This window comes from Sapajus apella, unplaced genomic scaffold (genome assembly GCF_009761245.1).
Source record: "Sapajus apella isolate SASKATOON/1434 unplaced genomic scaffold, GSC_monkey_1.0 scaffold18, whole genome shotgun sequence".
NCBI lineage: Eukaryota > Metazoa > Chordata > Mammalia > Primates > Cebidae > Sapajus > Sapajus apella.
In genome coordinates, this window is record NW_022436958.1 from 17,862,533 (window position 1) to 17,887,604 (window position 25,072).

Below are 25,072 nucleotides of genomic sequence, written 5' to 3' on the forward strand. Positions count from 1 at the left end.
TTTGATGTATTTGTTAAATATAATCAGGTAGACATTTTTAGGATTTTAAGAGGAAACTATAAATAGGGCAAATTTATTACTTAGAGCACTGTGTTATTTCATATGGGTTTACTATTCTATAATTATCTTAGCTTTTCTACATAAAGCACTCATAATATGCCCTTGACCTTATGATGTAACCAAATTATTTTATTAAAGCAAGGCTTACGTAATAAAGGCCAGAGTATGTTTGACAATATTCTATATAGGCCTGATGAGTTGTAAGAAAGAGTAGGTTCATTTAAAGATGCACCTACTGGTAATGTAGCTTTGTGTTAATGTTTACAACAGCATGTAAGTTTTGAAACTAGCATATTTCTTTGGCATATCAATAAATACTTGTTAAATAAGTGTTGACTTGGGTCTTGCATGTTTTGATTTTTTTTTAGTTACTAGAATATTTGAATACTTGAAAAAGGATCAGGAATAGTATATGACAATTTCTTAGATTTTAACGGCATATTGGCATTATTTAGTTTACACATTCAATTTAATTATTTTGATTGTTAAGGTAAATTTTCCTTTTTATAGTATATTTTTAGTATCCTAGTTCTTTTTTATTAGTGTTAACTAACAGAAAATGTCCAGAGGCAATGAAAAACACAAACCCAGTGTAAATTAATAATGAACAGCAAGATTTATAATGACTGTGAGGAAATACAAAGATCAGCAGCTGGTTTATACAGATGGTCAATAAAATGTTGGAATGCCCAAAGCATAAACATAAGGGTTGCCAGTAGGAGGCAGGTAGTGATTAGATATGTGATCACTGAGGTTAGCTGTTAGTTTTCGTAGAACGTTGAACTTTTTTTCTTCCACCAGAAATTTTCTTCATGAAAAAAATTATTAAAATGCTACAGTTCAAATTACAGTGCCTCTTACATCACATACACATCAGTTTATTTTGATAGCCTGAAATGGCTCCTAGAGCATCTGAAAAAATACCTGATTTAAAAATCAAGTAATCATTTAGGTCATAAGACATTATCCATTATTTGACAGCTAAATTGAATAATTTATATAATTTTATATTTCTGAATTTACTGGTTTATATGTGACCTTCCTCTCAGAATTACATCTGGTCATTTGGAAATGCAACTCTTACAATCATTTATTAGACTCATTTTTTTTAGCATCAGGGAGATCAGTGATATTTTAACCCTATTTCAAGGAATATATTCTGATTAATATCTAAAATCGAGCAATCAAATTGTACTTTTAGGATTCCACTGTATGTGCCTCACCATCCTAAACTACCTTTTATAGTTTTTGTATCCCCCACCATCCCAATTACCACACACACCAGAGTACACACATAGATACAGTACCTTAGCAAACCATATTCTATGAAAACTGGCAATGTGATTATCAGGAAAGAGAGCAAAACATAATTGTCATTTCAACTTCATCCCTATTTTGGCCCTCAGAAATGCCGTTCAGTAATTTTTTCTTCTTCTTGGTATTGTGCCAGTAATAATAATAAAAAGGTCAACCCAGTGCCCAGCATTAATAGGTAAGTACTAAAATAAAATAATACTTATATAACAATTAATGCAACGTAACAGCAAAATGTCTTGAGACGTGTAAATGCATGTTATCATCACTTTACAGCAATTTTCAAAGTGTTGAGTTTGAAACCTAGGAAATGTGGAAGATGCTTCATTGAAGTGGAAAAAATGAAATACTATTTTATGTTTATATCCTTATATATTATTTATAATATGTAAATATGTTTTTATTTATTTTTATATTTTACCTTTCAATTTTCTACTTTTGATTTAAACTGATACCTATATTAATTCCCAACAAATTCCTCCATGAGATCTCCCGATCATCAATCTTTCAATCTTCCAATCAGCTTCTTTGCAGTTCCCTTCCCAGCTGCCCAACCTGTTAGCTACTGCTCATGGGTGTTCAGGTCCCTACCTCAAGCCTTCTCTCCCTTCACACAGTGCTCAGTCAAATTTCCCCTCTGAATTTCTGCCTGATGGAAGGAATTCCTTTCACTCACTGACTTGCAGGACCAAGCATGTGTAGGGTTATAAAGAAGCAACTGCTAGCAATTGCTAACTTATCAGTGAATTCTTACTCAATGTTAGTTTACAATTTTTCTTCCTTTATTAATTGGTTATAAGGCACTCCCTATGAAATTATAGTTATGGTTGAGATAGCCAACGTCAGCAACCTCACAGAGAAGAACTATGAAAATAAATGCCTTCACCTCATTCATTTTCCGTCCGCTAATACTCTGTCATTGCCTTACCAACCAAGAGCCAAAGGGAAAGGGAGCCTGGCTGGTATGGACACAGAGGTCAGCAACCCAGGGCACAGAACTAGAGATGGTGCAGTCAGGCCTGTGGGGCCAAATAAATGGCATTCAGCATGACTGCCCTAAGCAAAGTTTCACAGTCCAGCCATAGATTTAATTTTATAACTTAAAATACCTTAGAATATTTGAGATAATCCATGTTTCTATTCACACTTAGTCCAGTATTATTTTATTGATAATTCGTAATTGTAAACTTTTGTGAAAGATATATATATTTTTACTTCCAACAGGGAGTGATTAGCATGCTAATACTTGCCTCATGTTTTCTGTCACTAAATTGGTGTTTGGAGCTTTGTTAGATATCTTATGAAGGTTTAAAATAAATAAAATGTTACATCCAGAAATTATTTTTAAAATAAATGTCCGTTTCCTAATTAGATGTATAGTCAATGAATTCAGTATTCTTTTCTTTATGACAAAAGTGAATATACTTTTCAAACATGGTGAATCCAGATATGTGATAATATGCTGTATGCTGCTCAAAGCTTATTATTTTCTTCTGAAGAAGACCTCATAATGAATATTGAAGTATGTAAAGAGCTTCTTTAAAATGGCCCTTGTTCTACTCGAGATGTTCTTTTCCAGAGGGATTCTCAAAGCATCTGGCAGCCCAATTGGTGCTTTTGTTTCCAAAGAATTAATGGTCATTTCAAAAAAAATTTTTTTTTACAATGTGGGCAGAATGGGGAAGATAAGGATATTTCCTGTACAATGCTGAAACTAAGGCTATTACTGGAGCCATTGCAAGATAAGGGCCTTTTAAATATTTTTATTGAGGAAGCTTATTCTTAATGCAAAAGGAAATAATTTCAGCATTATTTTATTACCTTAGTGAACACTTTGAAAGTTGGGTGAGTGGTTTCCAGGAAACATTTATGACTGTAACTTGTGCCAAACAACCTCTTATTGTCTATGAGAAGAGTGTGAGCTTAAAGGATTAGTAGAATATATTGTAAGGATTATTGCAAAAGGAGTGGTAAAAATTGTTATATTACTATAGAAGTGTGTTTTTTCCCAAAAGGGAAACAAAGACCTTGCTACTTGTTTTTGCTCAGCTACTAAATGTTTTCCTTATCTTTGTAAATTGTAGTGAATTTCCTGTGAGGAACTTATATTCTAGAACAACCGTATTTCTTTATTGATATTCTTCTCCCCACTTCTCATCTTATGTCCATTAAGAAAAGTGTCTTTCCACAGAACTTTGATCCTTTCTTTTTCATATCCCAACATCTACTGATCACTTTGACCTGCCACTATGGAAGTTACTTTATATTCATTTTCACTGAAGCCAGATTTTTCATTAATACATAGCGAAAATTACCTTAGTGGGTATATTAGTCAGGGTTCCCTAGAGGAACTGGATTATTAGGATAGACATATATATGAAAGGGAGTTTATTAAGGAGTATTGACTCACACGATCAGAAGGTGAATTCCCACAATAGGCTGTCTGCAAGCTGAGGAGCAAGGAAGCCGGTTGGAGTACCAAACCTCAAAAGTAGGGAAGCCGGCAATGCAGCCTTCAGTCTGTGGCAAAAAGCCCGAGATCCTCTTGGAAACCACTGATGTAAGTCCAAGAGTAGAAAAGCTGAAGAGCTTGAAATACCATGTTTGAGGGCAGGAAGTATCCAGTACGAGAGAAAGATGAAGGCTGGAAGTCTAGTCCTTCCACGGTCCTCTGCCTGCTTTTACCTAACCATGCTGGCAGCTGATTAGATGGTGCCCACCCAGACTGAGGGTGGGTCTGCCTCTCCCAGTCCACTGATTCAAATGTTAATCTCCTTTGGCAACACCCCCAGAGACACACCCAGGAACAATAATTTGCATCTTTCATCCAAACAAATCAAGTTGACACTGTATATTAAGCATCATAGTAGGTAATGTACTGATATAGAAAATGTAGATAATGCAAAAGAAAGATGTGAAAGGCCCTTTAATTAAATGAACCACTGCTAATCTTCATTGGTGATAAATGTATATGCTTCATTTAACTTTTGGTTTTCCAAAAATAGGCTTATTTTATAACATTGTTTTATAATCCCCCCTTTTTACTTAATATAACATGAACATCTTCCACATCATTAAACATTCTTTTATGCATAATTTTAATCACTGCATAGTCATCTTGTATGGATGCAACACAATTTTCATAGTACCGTATATAAGACATTTGTGAAGGGGAGTGATATATACATTTATAATGGGATCCATGTACAAACACACATGCATACCTAAGGAACTTTAATCACGTATGTAGGGCCTGGCACAGTGGCTCACGCCTGTAATCCCAGCACTTTGGAGACTGAGGCAGGTGGATCAGGAATTTAAGACCAGGATTGCCAACATGTCAAAACCCTGTCTCTACTAAAAATACAAAAAAAAAAAAAGTTAGCTGGGCATGGTGGTGCACACCTGTAATCCCAGGTACTTCAGAGGCTGAGGCAGGAGAATTGTTTGAACCCTAGAGGCAGAGGTTGCAGTGAGCCGAGATAACACCATTGCACTCCAGCCTGGGTGTTGGAGCAAGACTCTGTCTCAAAAAAAACAAACAAACAACAACAACAAAAAAATGTGTGCAGGTAAATCTTTGGGCAGATCTATGTATGTTTTAGAATATATTTTTAAAAGGAGTTTCTGAGCCATAAGTTATAAGCTGTGATTCATTTGCTTGTATAGAATAGTACAGGAAGATATGATATGGGCATCTACTGTAGTTCCTATTGGCATTGGCATCTAACTTTCCATCTAAACTACATGGTGAAATTATTTAAGTATCTTATTTAGGAAGTGATTGTGAACAAGAAAGGCAGAATAAGTGGTTCATGATTGTACAGCAAATAGCTGACAATATTTAATAAGCCCGTTCGTGTTGAGGTATTTTTGAGACTCCTTTGTAGTAGTTAACAAAATACCATTTTTATTAAAAGTTTCCATTGGGGCATTGAAATAAATTAATCATGTACTTTTTAAATTTAAATGGTGATTTGTTAACTCTCTGCTTAAGATCTGATTTGCGACCTAATTAAACCCATTAAGGCCATAGTCTTCACACATTTTCATTGTGAGTTGCTATGAATAAAGATTTTTGAGCTTGTATTAACACATATCAATTTATTTATAATGTATATACATATGGTAATGTTCACTCAATTCATCTAACTTTTTTCGATAACATGACAGACTATATATATATATATATATATATGATATACACACACACACACACATATATACACACACATATATATATATATATATATCTGAGATGGGGAAAACCCATGTTAAAAACCTCTATTCTAATTACTTTTTCATCAGTCTTTTGATAATAGAATTAGATTATATAAAAATTTCCTTCTACTTTAAAAAAATTATTCACTGATTGAATGCCAAGCACTGGGATGAGCCAAAATTGATGCACAGTGCTTTGGTGAGGCTCACAGACTAAAGGAGGAATGAACCGAGTACATTAATAAAATTAACACTGTCAGGTGTAACAAATAGACCTAAAGTTCTAATGGTTTAGCAAAATAGAGTTGTTTTGTTTTGTTTTCTCATGTAAATTTTGCAATGGATATTTCTGATGAGCAAGTAGCTCTCTTCCAAGTGGCGATTCAGACATCTAGGTTGCTGCTGGTAGTGTCTACTGCTGTTTTCCACACATGGCTTCCAAAGTTGCTACAGCAGGGGAAAGTACATGGAGAACCACATATGGGAAGTTTTTATGAGCCAGGCTCAGAATTGGCACATATCTTTTCTATTCTCAGTTAAGGACCACACCTAACTGCAGAGCAGGCTGAAAAAATGTTGGATAGCTATGTGTCCAGGAGGAACAGAAACTACGTTTTTTCAGTGGTTAGACTCTCTGTGATAACATGCAAAAAATGATATTGCAACGTTATGCAAAGTATAATGGAGTAGGTGTAAAAGAGCTATAAAATTATAGAAGAGAGAGTTATCTGAAAGTTGAAATTGGTCTTCAGAGGTGAACAGGGATTATTTGAGTGATCAGAGGTTGAAGGAACTTTCTAGCAAAAGAAATATACAGAAAGTCAAAGAGATGGGAAAAGGAATAATTCTAGCATGGTTTATCTGAAACTCACCCATTGAATTCCCACTACTTTTTCAAAAGGTGTTTTCAGACAAATTTATAAAGATGTATACATAAGGAAGAAAATTAATTGCATTGCTGCTTATAATAGAGATGATTGCAAACAACATAAATATTCAAAGAAAAAGCATTGGTTAAATAAATCATGGTATATCTAAACTTTGAAATATTTTACAGCCATTAGAAAATAAGTATGGATTCACATATTTATTTGAAAAGGTGTCCACAAATGTATTTTAAATGATATAACATTTACAAGCTGGGCATGGTGGCTCATGCCTGTAATCCCAGCATCTGGGAGACCATGACAGGGCAGATCACCTGAGATCAGGAGTTTGAGACCTGCCTGGCCAAAATAGTGAAAACCAGTCTCTACTAAAAATACAAAACCTCGCCAGGCATGGTGGTGAGAAACTGTAATTCTAGCTACTCAAGAAGTTGAGGCACGAGAATCACTTGAACCCAGGAGGTGGAGGTTGCAGTGATTGGAGATTGCGCCACTGCACTCCAGCCTGGGTAACAGAGGGAGACTCCATCTCAAAAAAAAAAAAAAAAAAAAAATTGGCATGTACAATAATGATGAAATTATAAAATTCAACATGTATGAATGGTCTTATTTTAAATGCGTAGTTATGTTTGTATACAGATTATTGCTGACTGTTCATTCAAGTGGTAGTTTAATTGATTTTTCACTATTTTTCTATAGTGGCTTCCTCCCTTGCTTGCTTTCTGCCTGCCTTCCTGCCTTCCTTCAGCCTTGTAAATGAGCATGTGTTATTTTTATCATAAAAATAATATATTTTGAGTTAAAAAAAGATAATGTTGGTGATCAGTGTTCTCGGTTCTGTGCTAATCTCTCACTTACATTAGCTACCTGATGTAAAATGCTACCTTACTGATTATCTAATAGATGACACTCTTCTGGGAAACAGTAGTTAATATATGCTAGTAGTTAATAGATTTGATGCAGTCAAGGCTTGCTATTTACAACTTTCTACATAAAAAATGAAAACAAATCTTGTCAGATGTGTCAGATTTATAAAAGTTGCATATAGTTTCTTTTCAAAGGGATATTAAATGAATTGCTACTTGTCATTAAATAGAATGAATTTAGTTAATTTATAGATTATAATATTGATATGTAGAGTCTATATTTGTTTCTAAGAGAAATGGGCCAAAGCAAATGTATACTGAATCCCCTTATTTTATTAAGAATTAATCCTGAGCCCCGTGTGATGGTGGGTTCCTATAGCGTCAGCTACTCAGGAGGCTAAGGAGGGAGTATCCCTTGAGCCCAGAAGTTAGAGATGGCAGTGAGCTGTGACTGAGCCACCACACTTTAGTCTAGGCAGCATAGGAAGATCCCCATCTCTTTTAAAACAAAGAAAAAAGGCAATTACTCATTTAATTATCCTTGATAAACTAGAGCCTTTGGACTGGCAAAAGAGCATGACCTGGAGAATGGTGAGTGAAGGGTAAAGTGATTTTGGTGGTGGAGGGGTGGTGCAAAAACCAGTATGGTTTTCATATCTTTTAAGTCTACTATAAGCAGATTATTGATTAACAAGATAAAAAGCATTGTTTTAGGGAAATTGATTTATTGGTAGCAAAGTGTGGATATTCAAATATGAGAGGGACTAAAAGTCAGTGTTTCTAATTTATTACAATTGTAAAATTTGAAGTAATAGAAGTGTAAGATCTACAATGCCAATGAAAAGAAAATAAAGGAACATATACAGAGATCAGAAATTAACAACTTAGTAGATCTGAGAATGGAAATACGATTTGAAAGAATTTTTTGACAAGCAAGGCATATGGGATATCATTTAGATTTAGATTTAATGTTATTCTTGTACCATTATTCATCACTTTTTTTTTCTCTTTTTGAGATGGAATCTGTACCCCAGTCTGGGGTGCAATGGCATGGTCTAGGCTCACTGCAACCTCCACCTCCAGGTTCAAGCAATTCTCCTGCCTCAGCCTCCTGAGTAGCTGGGATTACAGGCACGTGCCACTACACCTGGAGACAGGGTTTCACCATGTTGGTCAGGTTGGTCTTGAACTCCTGACCTCATGATCTGCCCACCTTGGCTTCCCAAAGTGCTGGGATTACAGGTGTTAACCAGTTCGCCCAGCTCATCACCTATTACTATGTTATCTAACAGAATACAATAATTACTTTAAAATTAATCAACTTGAAATGCTTTGTTGCTTTTTTTTTTTAACTTCAAGCTTTTTCCTAGATATAGACTAGTTCATTACTCTTTTTTCAAATAGACACTGCTCATTGTTAAAGGGGTAATTCTGCAAATAAGAAAGTGTTCATAATGTTAAATACATACGCAAATAATGCAATTGCTACATAGTCTTCTTTTTGGTAGATTTATCGGTTGGTTTGTTTATAGTATGATGATCACCTTCTTTATCGTTGGGAATTCTAAGATTAAAATGAATATTATTTAAATCTTTAAAGTAGGTTCTGTGGTAAAGAAAATGAAAGATAAAAAATGATTCTCACTTTATCATATTTCTACAAGCTTTATAATGTAATTTTGAGTCAAATTAATTATCTTTTAAAAAACTTTCACCATATAATTAGGAAGAAAATGGCTTATAGCATAATATATTAATCTATTTTTGCTGTCTACACCAGCTTTGGTATTGGAACATTTCCATCCATATTCAAATTAACAATAAAGAAATCACAATCTATATTTACTTGCCTTCTGGATTACATTTGCCTATTAGAGGACATAAGTAGTACACATATTTAAATGGCAACTGTTTTGTTTTGTTTTGTTTTTTTCCTTTTACTATGGGAAAGTATGGTATTCTGTGAGTACACAAGGTATAGGTGTTTGGTTTTTTGTTTTGTTTTGTTTTGCTTTTTAGTGCTATGTAGAGGAAATAAATCAACAGCTAAGAAAAATGTATAGAAATGGGTATTTAAAGGTGCTTCAGATCAGAGATAAGTCACAAAACCCAATTGCTTATTCTTTCCCATTTGTTATTTATGCTATTTGAAGGATTAGAGAAGTGTTTTCTTCTGGGAAGATGCCTTCCTCCAGGTAAAAGCCGGAAAAAGTAGTAGGCTGGTTTCCCACCATAATTATTTAGCTTTCTTTTTGCTTGAGCAAAGTGAAAAACAGCAGTAGGTCCACTTATACACAGGAAAACACACACACACACACACACACACACACACACACACACACACACACACACACATTTTTAAAATGTCAAATATATATTCATTAGAAGCTGTTATAGAAAAATGTATTTTAACTCTGAGGAGAAGACACTTAACCTGATATGCTGTAAGTTGTTACCTATTCGCCACTAAGAAACTGAGAATGATTAGGAGAATGACTAATGTTCTTACTCAACATTAACAGTATGTTAATGCTAGTAGTTCTAGGTATACGGACACTGTTTATGACCATTTTGATTTTACTGATTATGTTACTATGTAACATGACACAATTACTCCTACTACCACTGATAAAACAATAACTTACATAAAGTGAAAATAAGATTGCCATGATGCCTTTGAATATATTGCAAATATCAAATACTTCTGTGTTCTCTAAATTGACCTTCATACCTTAAGATGTTAGAGTTGAGCTCGTGTCTTTTCCACAGGGTGAAATTTTAATCCTATCTGCTTCCTAATCTTGGATGGATTATATTGATTATGGTGATTTTTCTCTGCAGCATTTTTTTTATTAGTTTACAGATGGTGAAGGGGATCAGAACATGCACCCCCAAATATGCCACTTTGTCATATGGGTTATTTTAAGCTGCAGGCTCTTTTTTAAGAAAGAGCACATGCAAAAAGCTGTTTCTGATCTCCCTCTTCCTACCTAAAAGAAAATCATGAAGTTTCCCGTGATAAAAATCTCCCCCACCCCTTCCCACTATATTAGAAAGCAAAAATTGTTCTTATAACCAGAAGTTAGGAGTCAACACTGGAATGGACCTATGCAAACAAGCTTACTAAAATAACTCTTATCTCCTAATAGTGTTCTCAAAATATTACCTAGTTACTATCCCACCATTTACTGCCCCCAGCCCCCTGCCTAAATCCCCTTTGTATTATGGCTTACTGACAATGTATTATTCTTTATTTAAAATGGCATGTAAACTTTTGGGCCTAAAAGGTTCTTTGACCTTCATTTTCCTTCTGAAGACATAAAACACTTTTCTATGCTCTTCTTCTATTAATGTGTATTATGCCAGTTTAATTTCCTTGTGAAGACATAAAACACATTTGTATGCTTTCCTACTATTAATGTTTATTATACCAGTTTAATTTTTAGGTCACCACAGAATATAAGAGGATAAAGAAGGTTTTTTCCCTTGCAATACCTTTACAAAGATATTTCCTTACAATACCTTTACAAACAACTGTAAACAGAGAATTGCTTTCTTAATTTCTAAAAATTATTTTTAAAAATGTACCCCAAATTATTTTAATCATTCAAAAGAATCACAAATTTTCAAAATGTTAAGAATCACAAGATTTTTTGTAATGGGGAAAATTATCTCCTTTTTTAAGGGAATTAAAGTTACCGGCTCCTAAAGGAGCCACATACAAATTTATTTAATGCCCTCTATAGATTCAAAAATTTTTTTTTTAATCTAAGAAGTGGAAGATACTTTAAAGTGATTGTCTCACCAAGAGCACAAATTCATCCAAAGCAAAATCCAATAGCTCCATCTGAGTTTAGGGATATTACATGTCTTAAAGCCCAAGGAAAATTATTTCTATTAGAATTTTATTTCTTAAATTTAGAAAAATATACCGTCTCATAAAATTCCTGCTGTCATTTCTGTTTTTGCTTCTTAAAGTGGATGATAATCTTTGTAAACTTTATTTTGATGACAACTTTTTAAATAGTTTAAAACTGAATACATACCTTTTTTTCTATATTCAGTATTTCCAGTTCTATTTTTCTTTATGTAAGAAGATTTCAAGGCCAATCACTTTCCTGTTACCCATATCTAAAGGTCCTTAGAGGTGCCCATTCTCTTCCGTAGTTTGACTCATGCCATTACAAAATCATCATTGGGATGGTCAACTGTGTATTGGTGCCAATAATGCCAGTTTTGATGTTTAGTGACTATGATGGTCCACTCAGAGGAAAATTTGCTGAAAGTGTTCTATCCTGTTTTTTACCATATTCATACATTATTTTAGAATGTGTATTTTTAATGAAATGTTCTAACTTATAAAATATATTTTTGTATGCATTGTAGCCCTTATTTTTTATAGTATTTCAAGGTATGCTGTGCCTAAATATGTGCCTTTTAATTTATGTGGAAAATAAACTCAGTAAGATTAATGTGCTAGAAAATATAGCAAAACACTGGAAGAGTCAAGACCAGAATACATTCCTTTCACTTTAACCTAATTTAATATCACTGTGAAGAATAATTTCAGGATACATTTGAACCAACTGGAACTTTGTCTTGTTACTATATATACACACACACGCACCTTGAAACATATACTTTACAGCTATAAGGGACTTTAGTGTAGTGATACCTTGGGAGAAGAGGCGAGAAAATAAGCCTGTATATCAAATCCTGCATTCTCTTAAAGTATATTCAAACCCAGAAAATTATTGTGAAGTTTCAGTTATAGAGCACATAGTATCCAAATTCAACTTGATGTTTGAAGTTACATGTCACCACTGTGAAGCTTCTTTTGACAAAGTTCAAAATGCTTTGACAAAGGAATTAAAATTTTATGGTATTAAGCCTTATTAATTTTGTTTACCTTTATAAAGATGTAATGGCAGTAAATATGTGAAATATCAAAACATTTAACTGGCTGTTAAAATAAATTAATCTTGCTTTTTAAAAAGTTCTCTTATTTTGCACTATTTTCTCTGCCAAGTGTTCAACTTCATTTTTCTCTAATAAGTGCATTAAAAATAGGACACAAGTTTTAAGGCTTGGTATTTTGTACTGTTTGAAATTATTGTCTTAATGATTAGTCGTCATATAATATGCCTATACTTGGAAGACAACATACAGAATTGATTTTTTCCTTAGCATAGTGTGTGGTTTATAAGCAGTAAAATATTTGTCATTATATTATAGAGCCTGTATATAAATAATATGCTTCAGAATCTAATCAGACACACAAGTTTATTTATTCAGTTCATTATCTATGTGTTTGTATGTATGTGTGTATCTGTGTATGTCTTACAGCTGTTATTTCAAGAAACCAAGAAGGGCCAGGAGAAATGGGAAAAGCTGTGTTGATTCCTAAAGATGACCAGGAGAAAATGAAAGAGCTGTTTAAAATCAATCAGTTTAACCTAATGGCCAGTGATTTGATTGCCCTTAACAGAAGTCTGCCAGATGTAAGATTAGAAGGGTAAGTTTACATTGGTTATATAATCTTTGATATTCATAATTGCCATTTTTCAGAATCTCAGAACTTCAACTAACACAGATTATGTCAATTCTAGAAATGTGTGCTTTTTAGTACCTATAACGTAGCAGGAATTTATTATGTATGCATATGCTGAAAATATGAACTATCTTCTTCTCTGGTAAGCAAAATATGTTACTTGCAAAGATGCTGCAAAATACTCAGGCCAAACAAAATTTTCCTTGTGAGATGTTTTTTGTTATTGTTTTGTTTGCTTTCTTTATCTTACCAAATATAGAGCAAACATGCTCTTTAATAGATTACAGTTATATATTGCTTAACAGTGTGGATATGTTCTGGGAAATATGTCATTAGGCAATTTTGTCATTGTGTAAGCATCATAGGTGTACTTAAACCTCCATGGTATAGACTGCTATATTTCTAGATTATATAGTGTAGCCTGATGTTTCTAGGCTGTAACTCTATACAGCGTGTTACTGTACTGAACACTGTAGATAAGTGTAACATTATGTTAAGTATTTTTGTATCTAAACATAGAAGAGGCACAGTAAAAACATGGTGTGACAGTAAAAATTGGTACACTTGTATAGGTCATGTAGCATGAATGGAACTTGCAGGACTGAAAATTGCTCTGGGTGAGTCAGTGAGTGAGTAGTCAATGTGAAGGCTTAGTGCATTACTGTACACTACTATAGACTTTATAAACACTATACACTTAGGTTATGCTAAATTTATTTTTAAAATTTCTTTCTTTAGTAATAAATTAACCTTACATTACTGTGATGTTTTTACTTCATAGAATCTTGAATTTTTTCACTTTTAAACTGTTTACTATTAATATTTATTTAGCTTAACACATAAGCGTACTGTACAGCTGTGTAAAATATTTTCTTTATATATTTATTCTATTAGCTTTTTTCTGTTTATAATTTAATTTTTATTTTTTTTCTGGTAAAAACTAAGATGCAAACACACACATTAGCCTATGTCTATTCAGGGTCAAGATCATCAAAACATCACTAGGCAATAGGAATCTTTCAGATTCATTATAATCTTATGAGACTATCATTATATATGTGATCTGTCATTGTACAGTACATGACTGTATTTACTTGGCTGCATATATACTTTGCTTATAAAAAGTATCCATTGCTATTCTAGCATAAAAAAGCCAATTGCCTATATGACTCTTTGACCCTATGAAAGTGATTTATTATGGTTTCCAGCAATTTATACTGCTGTTTATACTTAGAATGCTTAATTATCAGCTACAGAATAAATAGGCACTTGAAAATAATATTGCATGAAAATTATGTTGAAAAATTCAACTTTTATTTGATTAACTGTAAGCTATGCTCTAGATAGTTGAACATATTTTAAACAGATGTAATAAAATGTGAATATCTAGTGGCAGCATTGTCAATCTAGTATATAGTCCTTGTAAAGCAAATTCTTGGCATTGATAAAAGATGTGTCTTGAGATTTTAGAAAATCTCCAAGTTTACAAACGTACTCCAGGACGCACTTCCATGTAAACAGAAGTTGTTATTTTTAGCACCTAATGATTTTTCTCTAAACGCAGTATAACATAATGCAAATAGAGTTTGCCACCTCTAATGGGCTATGTTATATTACTGTGTCATGATATTAGCATCATATTTACTAACTTTTATTTTTTTCTTTCCGAATTACTTAATGTAATAAGAAAACCTTGGCTGGGCTTGGTGGTCCATGCCTGTAATCTCAGCATTTTAGGAAGCCATGGTGGGTGGATCACCTGAGGTTGGGAGTTTGACAGCAGCCTGACCAACATGGTGAAACCCAGTCTCTACTGAAAATACAAAATTAGCCAGGTGCGGTGGTGCATGCTTGTAATCCCAGCTACTTGGGAGGCTCAGGCAGGAGAATTGCTTGAACCTGGGAGGTGGAAGTTGCAGTGAGCTGAGATTGTGCCATTGCATTCCAGCCTGGGTGACAGAGCAAAACTCCATCTCAAAAAGAAAAAAAAAGAAGAAGAAAAAACGAAAACCCTGTTGAGATTCCAGGGCTGGTAATTGTCAGAGGTTTAATTAGTAGTTTAGTAACTCCTTTGTCACAACCATCGTTTACTTTTGAAATGTCTCTCTCATCAAAATCACAAGTAATTACATGTTGTCACATGTTCGGTCCCTGTAATATAATTCAACATTGAATATTAAATTTGTACATTGTAAATTGTTATGTAAAAATAATTTTACATAAGTCCTGTCTGTGTGTGTGTGTGTGTGTATATATGTTTGTATGTAAACACATTTAAAAGCATATACAATCAGCATATACAAAAAGCATATACAATATGCATAATCATCAAAGCACTTTTGAGCATTTTAGATGCTAAGTTTATAATGTTTTAATGTTGCATTTATTCCTTTGTTTTATATGCTGTAGTATGCTGTAGTGCAATGGTCCCCAAACTTGTGGCACTGGGGACCAGTTTCATGAAAGAAAATTTTTCTACAGATTTGGAGGTGGTGGGTTGGAGTGTGTGGGTGATTTCAAGATGAAACTGTTCTAAGATCATCAGGCATTCGATTTCTCATAAGGAGCACACAACCTAGATCCCTTGCATGTGCAGTTCACAACAGGGTTTGTGCTCCTATGAAAATCTAATGCAGTGACTGATCTGCTGGAGACTGAGCCCAGATGATAATGCTTGCTCACAGGCAGCTCACCTCCTGCTGTGTGGCTGGGTTCCTGTAACAGGCCAGGACCAGTACTGATCCTCAGCCCCAGGGACCTCTGCTGTAGTGTGATAAAATGAGTGGGTATGATACTTGTATGTTCCAGAAAACTAGGTAAACAGTATTTTAGATTTTTAAAAAATCATGATTTTCAACTGTCAGAATACAAATAAATCAGACCATCAATTAAAAAACAATAAAGTCTTAATTAAGCTAATGTTTAAAATATTCATAGCCAGTTACGTTTTTTCTTTTAAGAATCTCTGCCAGGCACTGTGGCTCATGCCTATAATCCCAGCACTTTGAGAGGCTAAGGTGGGCGGATCACTTGAGGTCACGAGTTCAAGAACAGCCTGGCCAATATGGTGAAACCCTGTCTTTACTATAAATACAAAAATTAGCCAGGTGTGGTGGCCCACACCTGTAATCCCAGCTACTCAGGAGGCTGAAGCAGGAGAATCACTTAAAGACCGGAGGTGGAGGTTGCAGTGAGCCAAGATCATGCCACTGCACTCCAGCCTGGCTCAAAAAGCAAACAAACAAAAGAAGTCCTTAGCATGCTAAGTTTATGAGTAAGTCAAACTGTGGGGCAGTCCAACATTTTAAATGAGTAATTCAAGTTGCTTAGCATAAAAAGTACTTAAATGCTGTATTTACTATGGTTATTATTGCTTGAATTCTCAGGTTTACAAATAATTTCTGAAATAATATTAATGAAATAATTTTCCATTTTATTTTCATATAAAACTACAGTGTGTTATAAATAAGAAAAGAGAAATGCAATCCAAAATTCCTAGTAAAGTCACAGTGTATGAGGTTTACCAGGGACATTTACAAGTCATCTAGAATGACTCAGCTGTGGAACTGCCTGGGAACAATTAATGTTGAAAAACTTACCATGAATCATATATCCAAACTGTTGTTTAAACGATGTGGAAATGTTAATCATTTGATCTAGAAAATATTTTTATAATTTGGTTATGTGTCAGTTACAGTTCAACTTTTGGATGATTATGTCTTAAAAAGATATAGATATATTAAGCTAGCCCCAGTGATGACTGATATAAATTATATAAAGATGTAAAAAGAATATGATTCTAAAATAATTAATTTTAAGAAGAAGCTTAATTTATTTTAGTGGAAAACTTAAGTAGATACTTAGAAAGTGTCTGAGTCATTCAAACTGTGAATTCATTCAAATATCTAATCATATTTTACTGTATTATATATTTGGCTAAATTCAAAAAACTGTCCAAAAAGTTTCAAGTTGTGTTTGGTGTTAATATCAATTTACAAATATTGGAAGATACATTCAGAGAAGTAAATCTAGGCATATAGCCTATGTTTACACAGAGAACAGACTAGGTAAAAAATAATTTATCTTGGAGGCAGTTCTGATTAGCCATCAGGACATATTACAGTTCTCTTCTTTAATATCTGTCCCTAGGAATGTTTAAATATTTATATGTTTACTTAAAGTATTTAATTTGTTAATAAATGTAACACATTTGTATGTAATTCTAATTTTTTTTTATGTAAGATGCTAGTTATAAAAAGTTATGTTACTTTTATATTTTAAGTACAATTAAGGGCAGATACCTTTATAAAATGTTTTACCTTCTTGAAGCCCCTTCATTTCTTGGACTCTTATTTAGTCTGTGTGAAAAAAATATATATAAATATACGTATATACGCGTATATAAATATATGTATGTACACGTATATATACGCGTATATAAATATACGTATATACACGTATATATACACGTATATAAATATACGTATATACACGTATATATACATGTATATAAATATACATATATATGTATATGTATATATAGAGAGAGAGACTAAAATATTTACATATAAATTTTATTTCTATAAATAATAGACAGTTATAACCAGCCCTCTCTCTCCTTTGCCCATTTCCCCACAAATAAAATTTTTAAAAGTGAATGTCTTAATAGTCTGTCTGATTCAGAATGTTGAGAAAAATGACTATTAACTAATGGTTTGGCATTAGGGATTTGTCAGCTTGTTTCCCATCTAAGATTTTGTAAATTTATATATTTAGGATTTCAGAAGAGCAGGGTTTACATACTTGTGTTGTTAGAAAGTAAATAAACAGATGTTATTTTGTTTGTTTTTTAACCTAAGATTCCTATGATAATATTTAAAGAGAAATAAGGGCGGTGCAGCGGGGTCAGGGGACAGTTGGGGTTGGCAGACAAAGAGAAGGAAAGAAAAAGAGAGAGAGAGAATATTACCAGATTAAAAGTGCCTATTAACATATATTATATACATTATTTTGAGCATCTAATATATTAATATATACTAAGTACTGTGGTATGTACTGAGGATAAAGCGGTGAACAAAACTAAACTAAATTCCTGTTCATGGGGCTTAGAACAAGTCAAAGAGCTAAGAATGCCAAAAGGTAGAGAATAGAGTAGTGAGGCAAAGCCTTTTTGAAAAATTTATGTTTAAGTAGGTTGAATGACATTTAAATATTATACTTTTCTTTTTTTTTTTTTAAGCTAATATACAGATTGTTAAGTATTTACTGGGTTCCTGGTACAGACAATACTGCAAATATAACTGACCTATGGATATATAAAACTTGTAAAGATACAAAAGCAAATATGTAAACATTAAGCAATTGCATAGATATATATTTGTATTTGTATTCAAGTTTGAAAGCAGTATTTGAATTGTGTTTCCTTGCAAGCCAGCAAAAATCACATTTTTGTTTGGTAAGGCATTTTGGTAGCCAATGATATCTCCCATGCCTATAGGCTTTCCTGGAAGTAGACAAAACAATATGACTATGATCATATCAGTGAGATGGAAACAACTCCATTCCATTATTTTCAAAACAAACGGGGAGAACAAAAAGCCAACCGTGGAGAGAGATTTTTCAAGTAATTTGGAGAAAAAAAATCTCTAGACATGGAGCCACACTATATAGGTTTATAACCTGGCTCTATGACTTGCTATTACATCTTGGACAACTCATTATTTTACCAAGCCCTAGTTTTCTTTTACTGATTAAACCAACTAATCAGTCACTCAACTAACCAACAAATTCATGTTATTTACCTAATACAGAGTTAGCCTTAAGAACCTAAAATGGATAAAATAGGCCTTGACTATGAGAAGTAAAATGAATGTATTTACATAAAAACTGAATTATAGGCCGGATGCTGTGGCTCACGTGTGTAATCCCAGCACTTTGGGAGACTGAGTTAGGTGCATAGCCTGAGGTCAGAAGTTGGAGGCCAGCCTGGACAAAATGGTGAAACCCCGTCTCTACTAATAATGCAAAAATTAGCCAGACATGGTGGTGCACGTCTGTTAATCCTTGCTACTTGGGAGTCTTAGGCAGGAGAATCACTTGAACCTCAGAGGTGGAGGTTGCATCGATCCCAGATCGAGCCATTGCATTCCAGCCTGGGTGACAAGAGTGAAACTCTGTCTAAAATTTTAAAAAAACAAAGAGGAGGGCACGATGACTCACGCCTGTAATCCTAGCACTTTGGGAGGCCGAGGTGGATGGATCACCTGATGTCAGGAGTTCGAGACCAAAAAAAAAAAAAAAAAAAGGATTATAATATTGTGTGAACAATATTGCAAAATTGACAAAGAATTGCAAAAATGACAAAGTAAAAATAGAGTTGCCAGGAATTCTTAGTGCAGTATTGATATATAAACCTTCCCTCTGAATATAATAATTTCTTTAATATTTTGATTTATGTAATGTGCTCATGTGTAGAATTTCACTACCCAAGTTAAAAAGTGGTATGTTAGAATGTCTGTATCTTTACGTGTGTTTGTATATGCATAAACGGAATGTCTGTATGTTTATATATATGTAAAATATTTTCAACTCTCTATAAATATTATATTATTATTTAGATTATGGGGGATTCTCTTATGCCCTCTAGCTCTTTTCTGGATTAAGGGAAACTTTTTAAGCAATCATCTGCTCCCTTTATTCTTTACAATTGTTTTTGAATATGAAGTTAATAGTAACTATTGGCGAATAATTATAAAACAGCTACAGGCAATTAAAACAAAATGCTAAAGTTCTTTGGCATTTACTTGAGTTCAGTCATTTAATAACACTTCAAGGACTGGTATTGAGTTATTTGAAGGTTATATTACAGGTGGCATTTAAATATTTTTCATCAGGAAAAATTTAAGAAAACAGGAAATTTATTTTAGCTATTTATATCCTAGGCCGCCAAACTGCTTCTTACATATGCACACTTTCAAGTCAATAAAGAGGAAAAGACTGTAGCAGTCGTATATTATTAGTGGAAGAGGAGCTATAGCATACAAATTTTGAATAAGTTGCTCTCAAAGGATAAAATATTTATTTACTTCATAAAGTAGAAATAAGACATAGCATATATCTTTTCTGCACTCAATCTCATGAGTACATGTTCATTTATAAGGATTGCCTTTCCCATAAATTAAAATATGATAAATGTAGCATTGATTGCACAAAGGAGAAATAGAAAATGAGAATATTAATTGGATTTCCAATCTCTGTTCCACATCTTTTCTTTTTAATTTGAGAATTATTACAACATTTATATGGTGGTAAAAATCTTCCCTGTGAAGATAATAATAATTTCTTTAATATTTTGATTTATGTAATGTATTCATGTATAGAATTAATTTCACTACCCAAATTAAAATGGTGTGTTAGAATATCTGTATGTTTATGTATGCATGTATGTATGTATGTGTGTGTGTGTGTGTGTATACACACACATACACACATGTATACACACAGGCTTGAAGAATGTGAATATAAGTATTATCATTTGGGGAATAATAATACTGTTACACTGTAAGCTTCCTTTCAAATAAGCAAGTAGAGTAACACATGTCTAGGCATGTTCTCAGTTACACATTTAAGTACATCATATGCAGAAAACATGCCACATGATCTATATTTACACGTGAACTAACCCTACATGGTTTCCTTATGTAATTTAATTTTCTGACACTACTACCTTCAACTTCTAAAATCAAATGTGGTACTATGTACATAACATAAAATTTAACATTTTAACTATTTTAAAGTACATAGCTAAGTAGTGTTAAGTATAAAGGGCATTAGAACCTGCTACCCTAAAATATGCCAATTTAGCATAAAGATCCTTTTGCACGGAAGGCAGTTAAGGAGGAGCAGGCACAGGAAACCTCTGCTCTTCCCCATCTACCTAAAAGTAGGGCATACATTTGACTTATAAAAGCATCCCCACTCTCATACCAGGAGGAGAAGAGCAACTTTTCTTAGCAGAGATAGAGATGCTGCCAAGATGGGTCAGCATAAAGAAATCTCACTGAATGACCTTTGTTATCCATTAGTTTCTCTCCTACATTACAGAGATTCCCACCCTAGAAGCCCCAAACCCTTTTTTTTTTTGTCTTGTCACTTCTCCACAATGTATCACCTTTTAAAAAATGCCATATAAACCCACTGAGTGTAACTACTTTTTTGGGTCTTCACTTCTTTTCTATGACGGTATCTGTCCATGTAAAAATAAAATGATTTTAATCAAATAAAATGTGTACACCTTTTTCCCTGTTAATCTGTTTTTTGTTATATTAAGCCCCAGTTACAGAACCTAAAAAGGTAGAAGAAAGGCTTTTCTCTTTTTTTTTTTTTTTTTTAAGTGAATTCACGTTATTGTGCAGTGAATCTTTGGAATTATTTTCATTTTCTAAAACAAACTCTGTAGTCAATAAACAGCAACTCCACATTTCCCCAGTCCCTGGCAACCACCATTCTGTGTCCTGACTTTCTAAAGATGATATTTTCAGCATCTATCAGGACTTAATTGAGTGCCAATGAGAACTAAGAGATATCTATTCCATTAGAAAATGGAATATGTATCTACCTAGTATGTGACAGTGTGAATTTAGAAGCGCCATTATATCAAGGCAAGATGAAGGACAGCTTTACAGGAAGGTGTATTTGGAACCAAGCTTTGTAAGATGGATTTGTGTAGAACCAGGCTGACACAAATGAGACAGCAGAGAGTGTAGATAAGTAAGACAGCTCTGGTTGGAGGAGGGCCAATGAAATATTTGTTGTAACATGGATCATAGGTAAACAGGTAGGGAGCCTGGCTGTTATTTGATTTATACTCTTAAGAATTTATATATTCAAGTTTACCAAATACCTATTTGTTTGTTTTTGCAAATTCTAATTGAGAAAGCAGAAAATCTAATTTTCATTTTCTAAAAGTACATGGTAATCATATTTTCACTTATATTTTACCTACTTGAGTTATGTAGGCCTGAAATGGTTTTGAAAATACTATCCACTATCATGCTGTTAATGTGTTCTTATATTTCTAATGCTTTGTTTTGTTTCCTGTATTTTTGTTCTATGTGATTTAAAGCAAAAATCCTCAATTTTGTAAACCTCAGTAAAAATTAGAGTTCACAGCAATTAAATCTGACAGGTTTTTTTTTCCCAAAAAATAAGAACATTTAATAAAGAAAAAGTAATTTTAAAATTGCAGAAGATTTGGATAACCAAGGAAGGGAAAATGATGATACTGTAAGACAGAAGGGACATGAGGCCTTGTGAGAAGAGAAAATAACTCAATTAGAGAGTTAACTATCCATGCAAGCTCACTGGCCTGTGGAGGATGATGAAGAATCGTAGAAGCAATGTTATTTAGACATTTTATGGTAGGCAATAAGGAGGTTTTAGAACAAAAACATGGTGTGATGGAAATGATACTGAGGAAGAGCTATTCTTCCAGTATTATATACAAGATATTATAAATAAGAGAAGCCTGAATTTACTAAGATTCCCGACTGGCTATTACAGTCACATAGATCTGATTGGATGAGGAACTTGTCTAAGATAATGGCCTTAGAAACATAAAGCAATATGGAGTAATAAATTAAAATTAAGAGAAAGGAAAAACACTGAATTTAAGATACTGTCAGGAGGGTCGGACATGTGGTTGAATGGTCAACTTTATTTGTAAGTGTAAGTATTTGTGTGTGCATTTTAAACCTGAAGCACATAGGAGAGAGAAAGGATCTGTAAGTAAAAATTATCCCAAGTATATTTTCAAGTGATTTTCCAGAATTGGTGACTTACCAGATACAAGGGAAGTCAAAATATGACTCTAATGTTTCAAATCGGGAGACTAGGAGATTTGTGGTATTGCTAACTGATTGTTACGTTTGTGTACGTGTATGTGTGTGTATAAACATACATATACAAAGAGACACACTTAAATGCCACTTTTAATATGGATAGTAGAATTAATTTCACACATAAGAACCTTAGATAAATCAAAATATTGTAGAAACTATTATTGTTATCTTCAGAAACAAGATTTTTATCAGCATATGAAAGTTGTAGTCATTCTCAACTTAAAAAGAAAAGATGTGTACCAGAGATCAGAAATTCAAGTAATATTCTCATTTCTACTTTTCCCTTGTGAATCAATGCTGCCTTTAACTGCATATTATTAAAATAACTGTGCAAAACATAATTTTTAAAATCAACGATTTGCAAGTCAGTCTTTGTGGTTAAAATGTGTATTTTTTTTCACTTACCTCATTAAAAAATATGATTTAAAAAGCAAAAAAAATTTTTAGTAGACATTGCAGATTGATTTAACTTAAGAAAGAAGATAGTTCTGTTATTGCTAGAAGAATCCTATGTGGAAGGAAGATTTGACTTCTGTATTAAATTACTTATCATTGTTTTTCACCCCAGATGTTTTCTGTGCACATATCTTAGGGAAGACTAAATTGTTCTAATGCCAACTTACAGTAAAATTCTGCTAAGGAAGAATTTAATTTTATAGTTAAATAGTTTAATTCATGATAGTACGACATATTTTTATTGACATGAGAGATGTTAGCATCTGTCTAAAAATTCTCATTGTATATTATAATTACTATTCTCATCAGCTTGCAAAGTCTCCCTGTAGAAGCCAGTATATTTTCTGCATGGTAACTGCTGTTTAAATTGGAAAATTTATATTTGAACTTTGAATTTCAATATTTAATGTTGCTATATAATTTTGTTCATTAAGAATATTGAAAACAAGGCCAAAAATAAGTTGCATTTTCTTACATTCCAAGTCCAACTTGAAATAAATGGAACATATGTAATGGTTATAATTTTAGGATAAAACAATAGGTGTACAAATATATTTTCTACTGTATATCTATGTATTGCATTTATAGTGTCTTATTTTATTTTTCTCCTAAGAAAATGCATTCTTTCTATTCTTTTTTTGTGTCTTTTTATTTGTGAGTTATAGTATAGATACAGATAGAGACATTTTCACTAAAATGTCATAGGAGGCTTTCTGGTTATACTTGACAAGATAGTTAATTTTCTATGATAGTGTTCTATCTTCAAATAGAAATGGAAAGATCAAATATAATGTGATTGTGTTATAGTCATACTATGTAATATAGGGTTGAATTTCACAATATAAATTCTTAAGTAAAAGTCAAATTTTATATTCATACAGTGTCTCATTTCTATGCTGTAGTTTGTGAGAAATTTAAAAGCAACTTACATAGCATAGGGATTATGAAGATATATTTCCCCCATGGCACAGTTTAAACACATGAATTAACAAATACTATGATAATAGTAAATATAGCTTAGTATCAATATTTATTGAACTTTTAGTATGTATCAGCTATATATTAAGTATTTTAGCTGAATTATGGCATGGGATTTTCCATAAAAGCCCTATGAAGTATATCGTATGTTTTAATGTTATTGGTTTGTAGATTAGGAAACATACTCAGAAAGGTTAAGGAACTTCCTCAGGGTCATGCAGTTGACATTTGAAGTAGGGCTCTCTAATTCTGAGTATTTGCTCTCAACCACTACAGAACACCAAAGAATATAAAAGCGGAAAAGACAAGGTAGAGAGTTACATTACTAGGAACTTCATGGAAAAGACTAAACATGGGTTAGCCCTTAAATAAAGGCTAGGTCTTATATAGATAAGGGAAAACATAAAGATTCCACATGAAAAGACAGAAGTCCCTTTGTTATTCCATCTCCTCATGCACAGAATAGAATTATTAAATAGTGTGTTGAAGAGACTGATCTAATATAATAATGAGTTTATTTGGGACTGTTCATACAGTCATGCTGACCTGTCCTGAGTTAAATACTTAAATTACTACTCTCACAGGCTTTAATGCTGTCCATCTGTCATATGACATTTCCCTTTTCTATCCTTTTTTCCCAATTTTATTTTATAATTTCATGAATCCCTTCCCTCACACCTACAATACTTCATATCAACCTTTATTCTCATTATCTTACCTTCTGTTTCATTGAGAAAAATAGACACAAAGAAAGCGCCCCTTGGCCTCACCATGGCATCTACCCACTTACTGGAATTTTTAGACCTTTACTCAGCCTTCTCGCCTATTACTATGAATGCA

At 33.1% G+C, this 25,072-nt stretch overlaps 1 protein-coding gene across 8 annotated transcripts in view; it reads left to right on the top strand.

Annotated features, from left to right (window-relative positions):
* GALNT13 (polypeptide N-acetylgalactosaminyltransferase 13) overlaps positions 1–25,072 on the top strand; it is a 593,565-nt gene that overhangs the window by 249,960 nt on the left and 318,533 nt on the right. For all 8 annotated transcript variants that reach the window (XM_032286428.1, XM_032286423.1, XM_032286422.1 and 5 more), the window contains one exon: positions 12,695–12,863. In XM_032286428.1, coding sequence (XP_032142319.1) covers positions 12,695–12,863 — 169 coding nt within the window. The remainder of the gene's footprint in view (positions 1–12,694; positions 12,864–25,072) is intronic.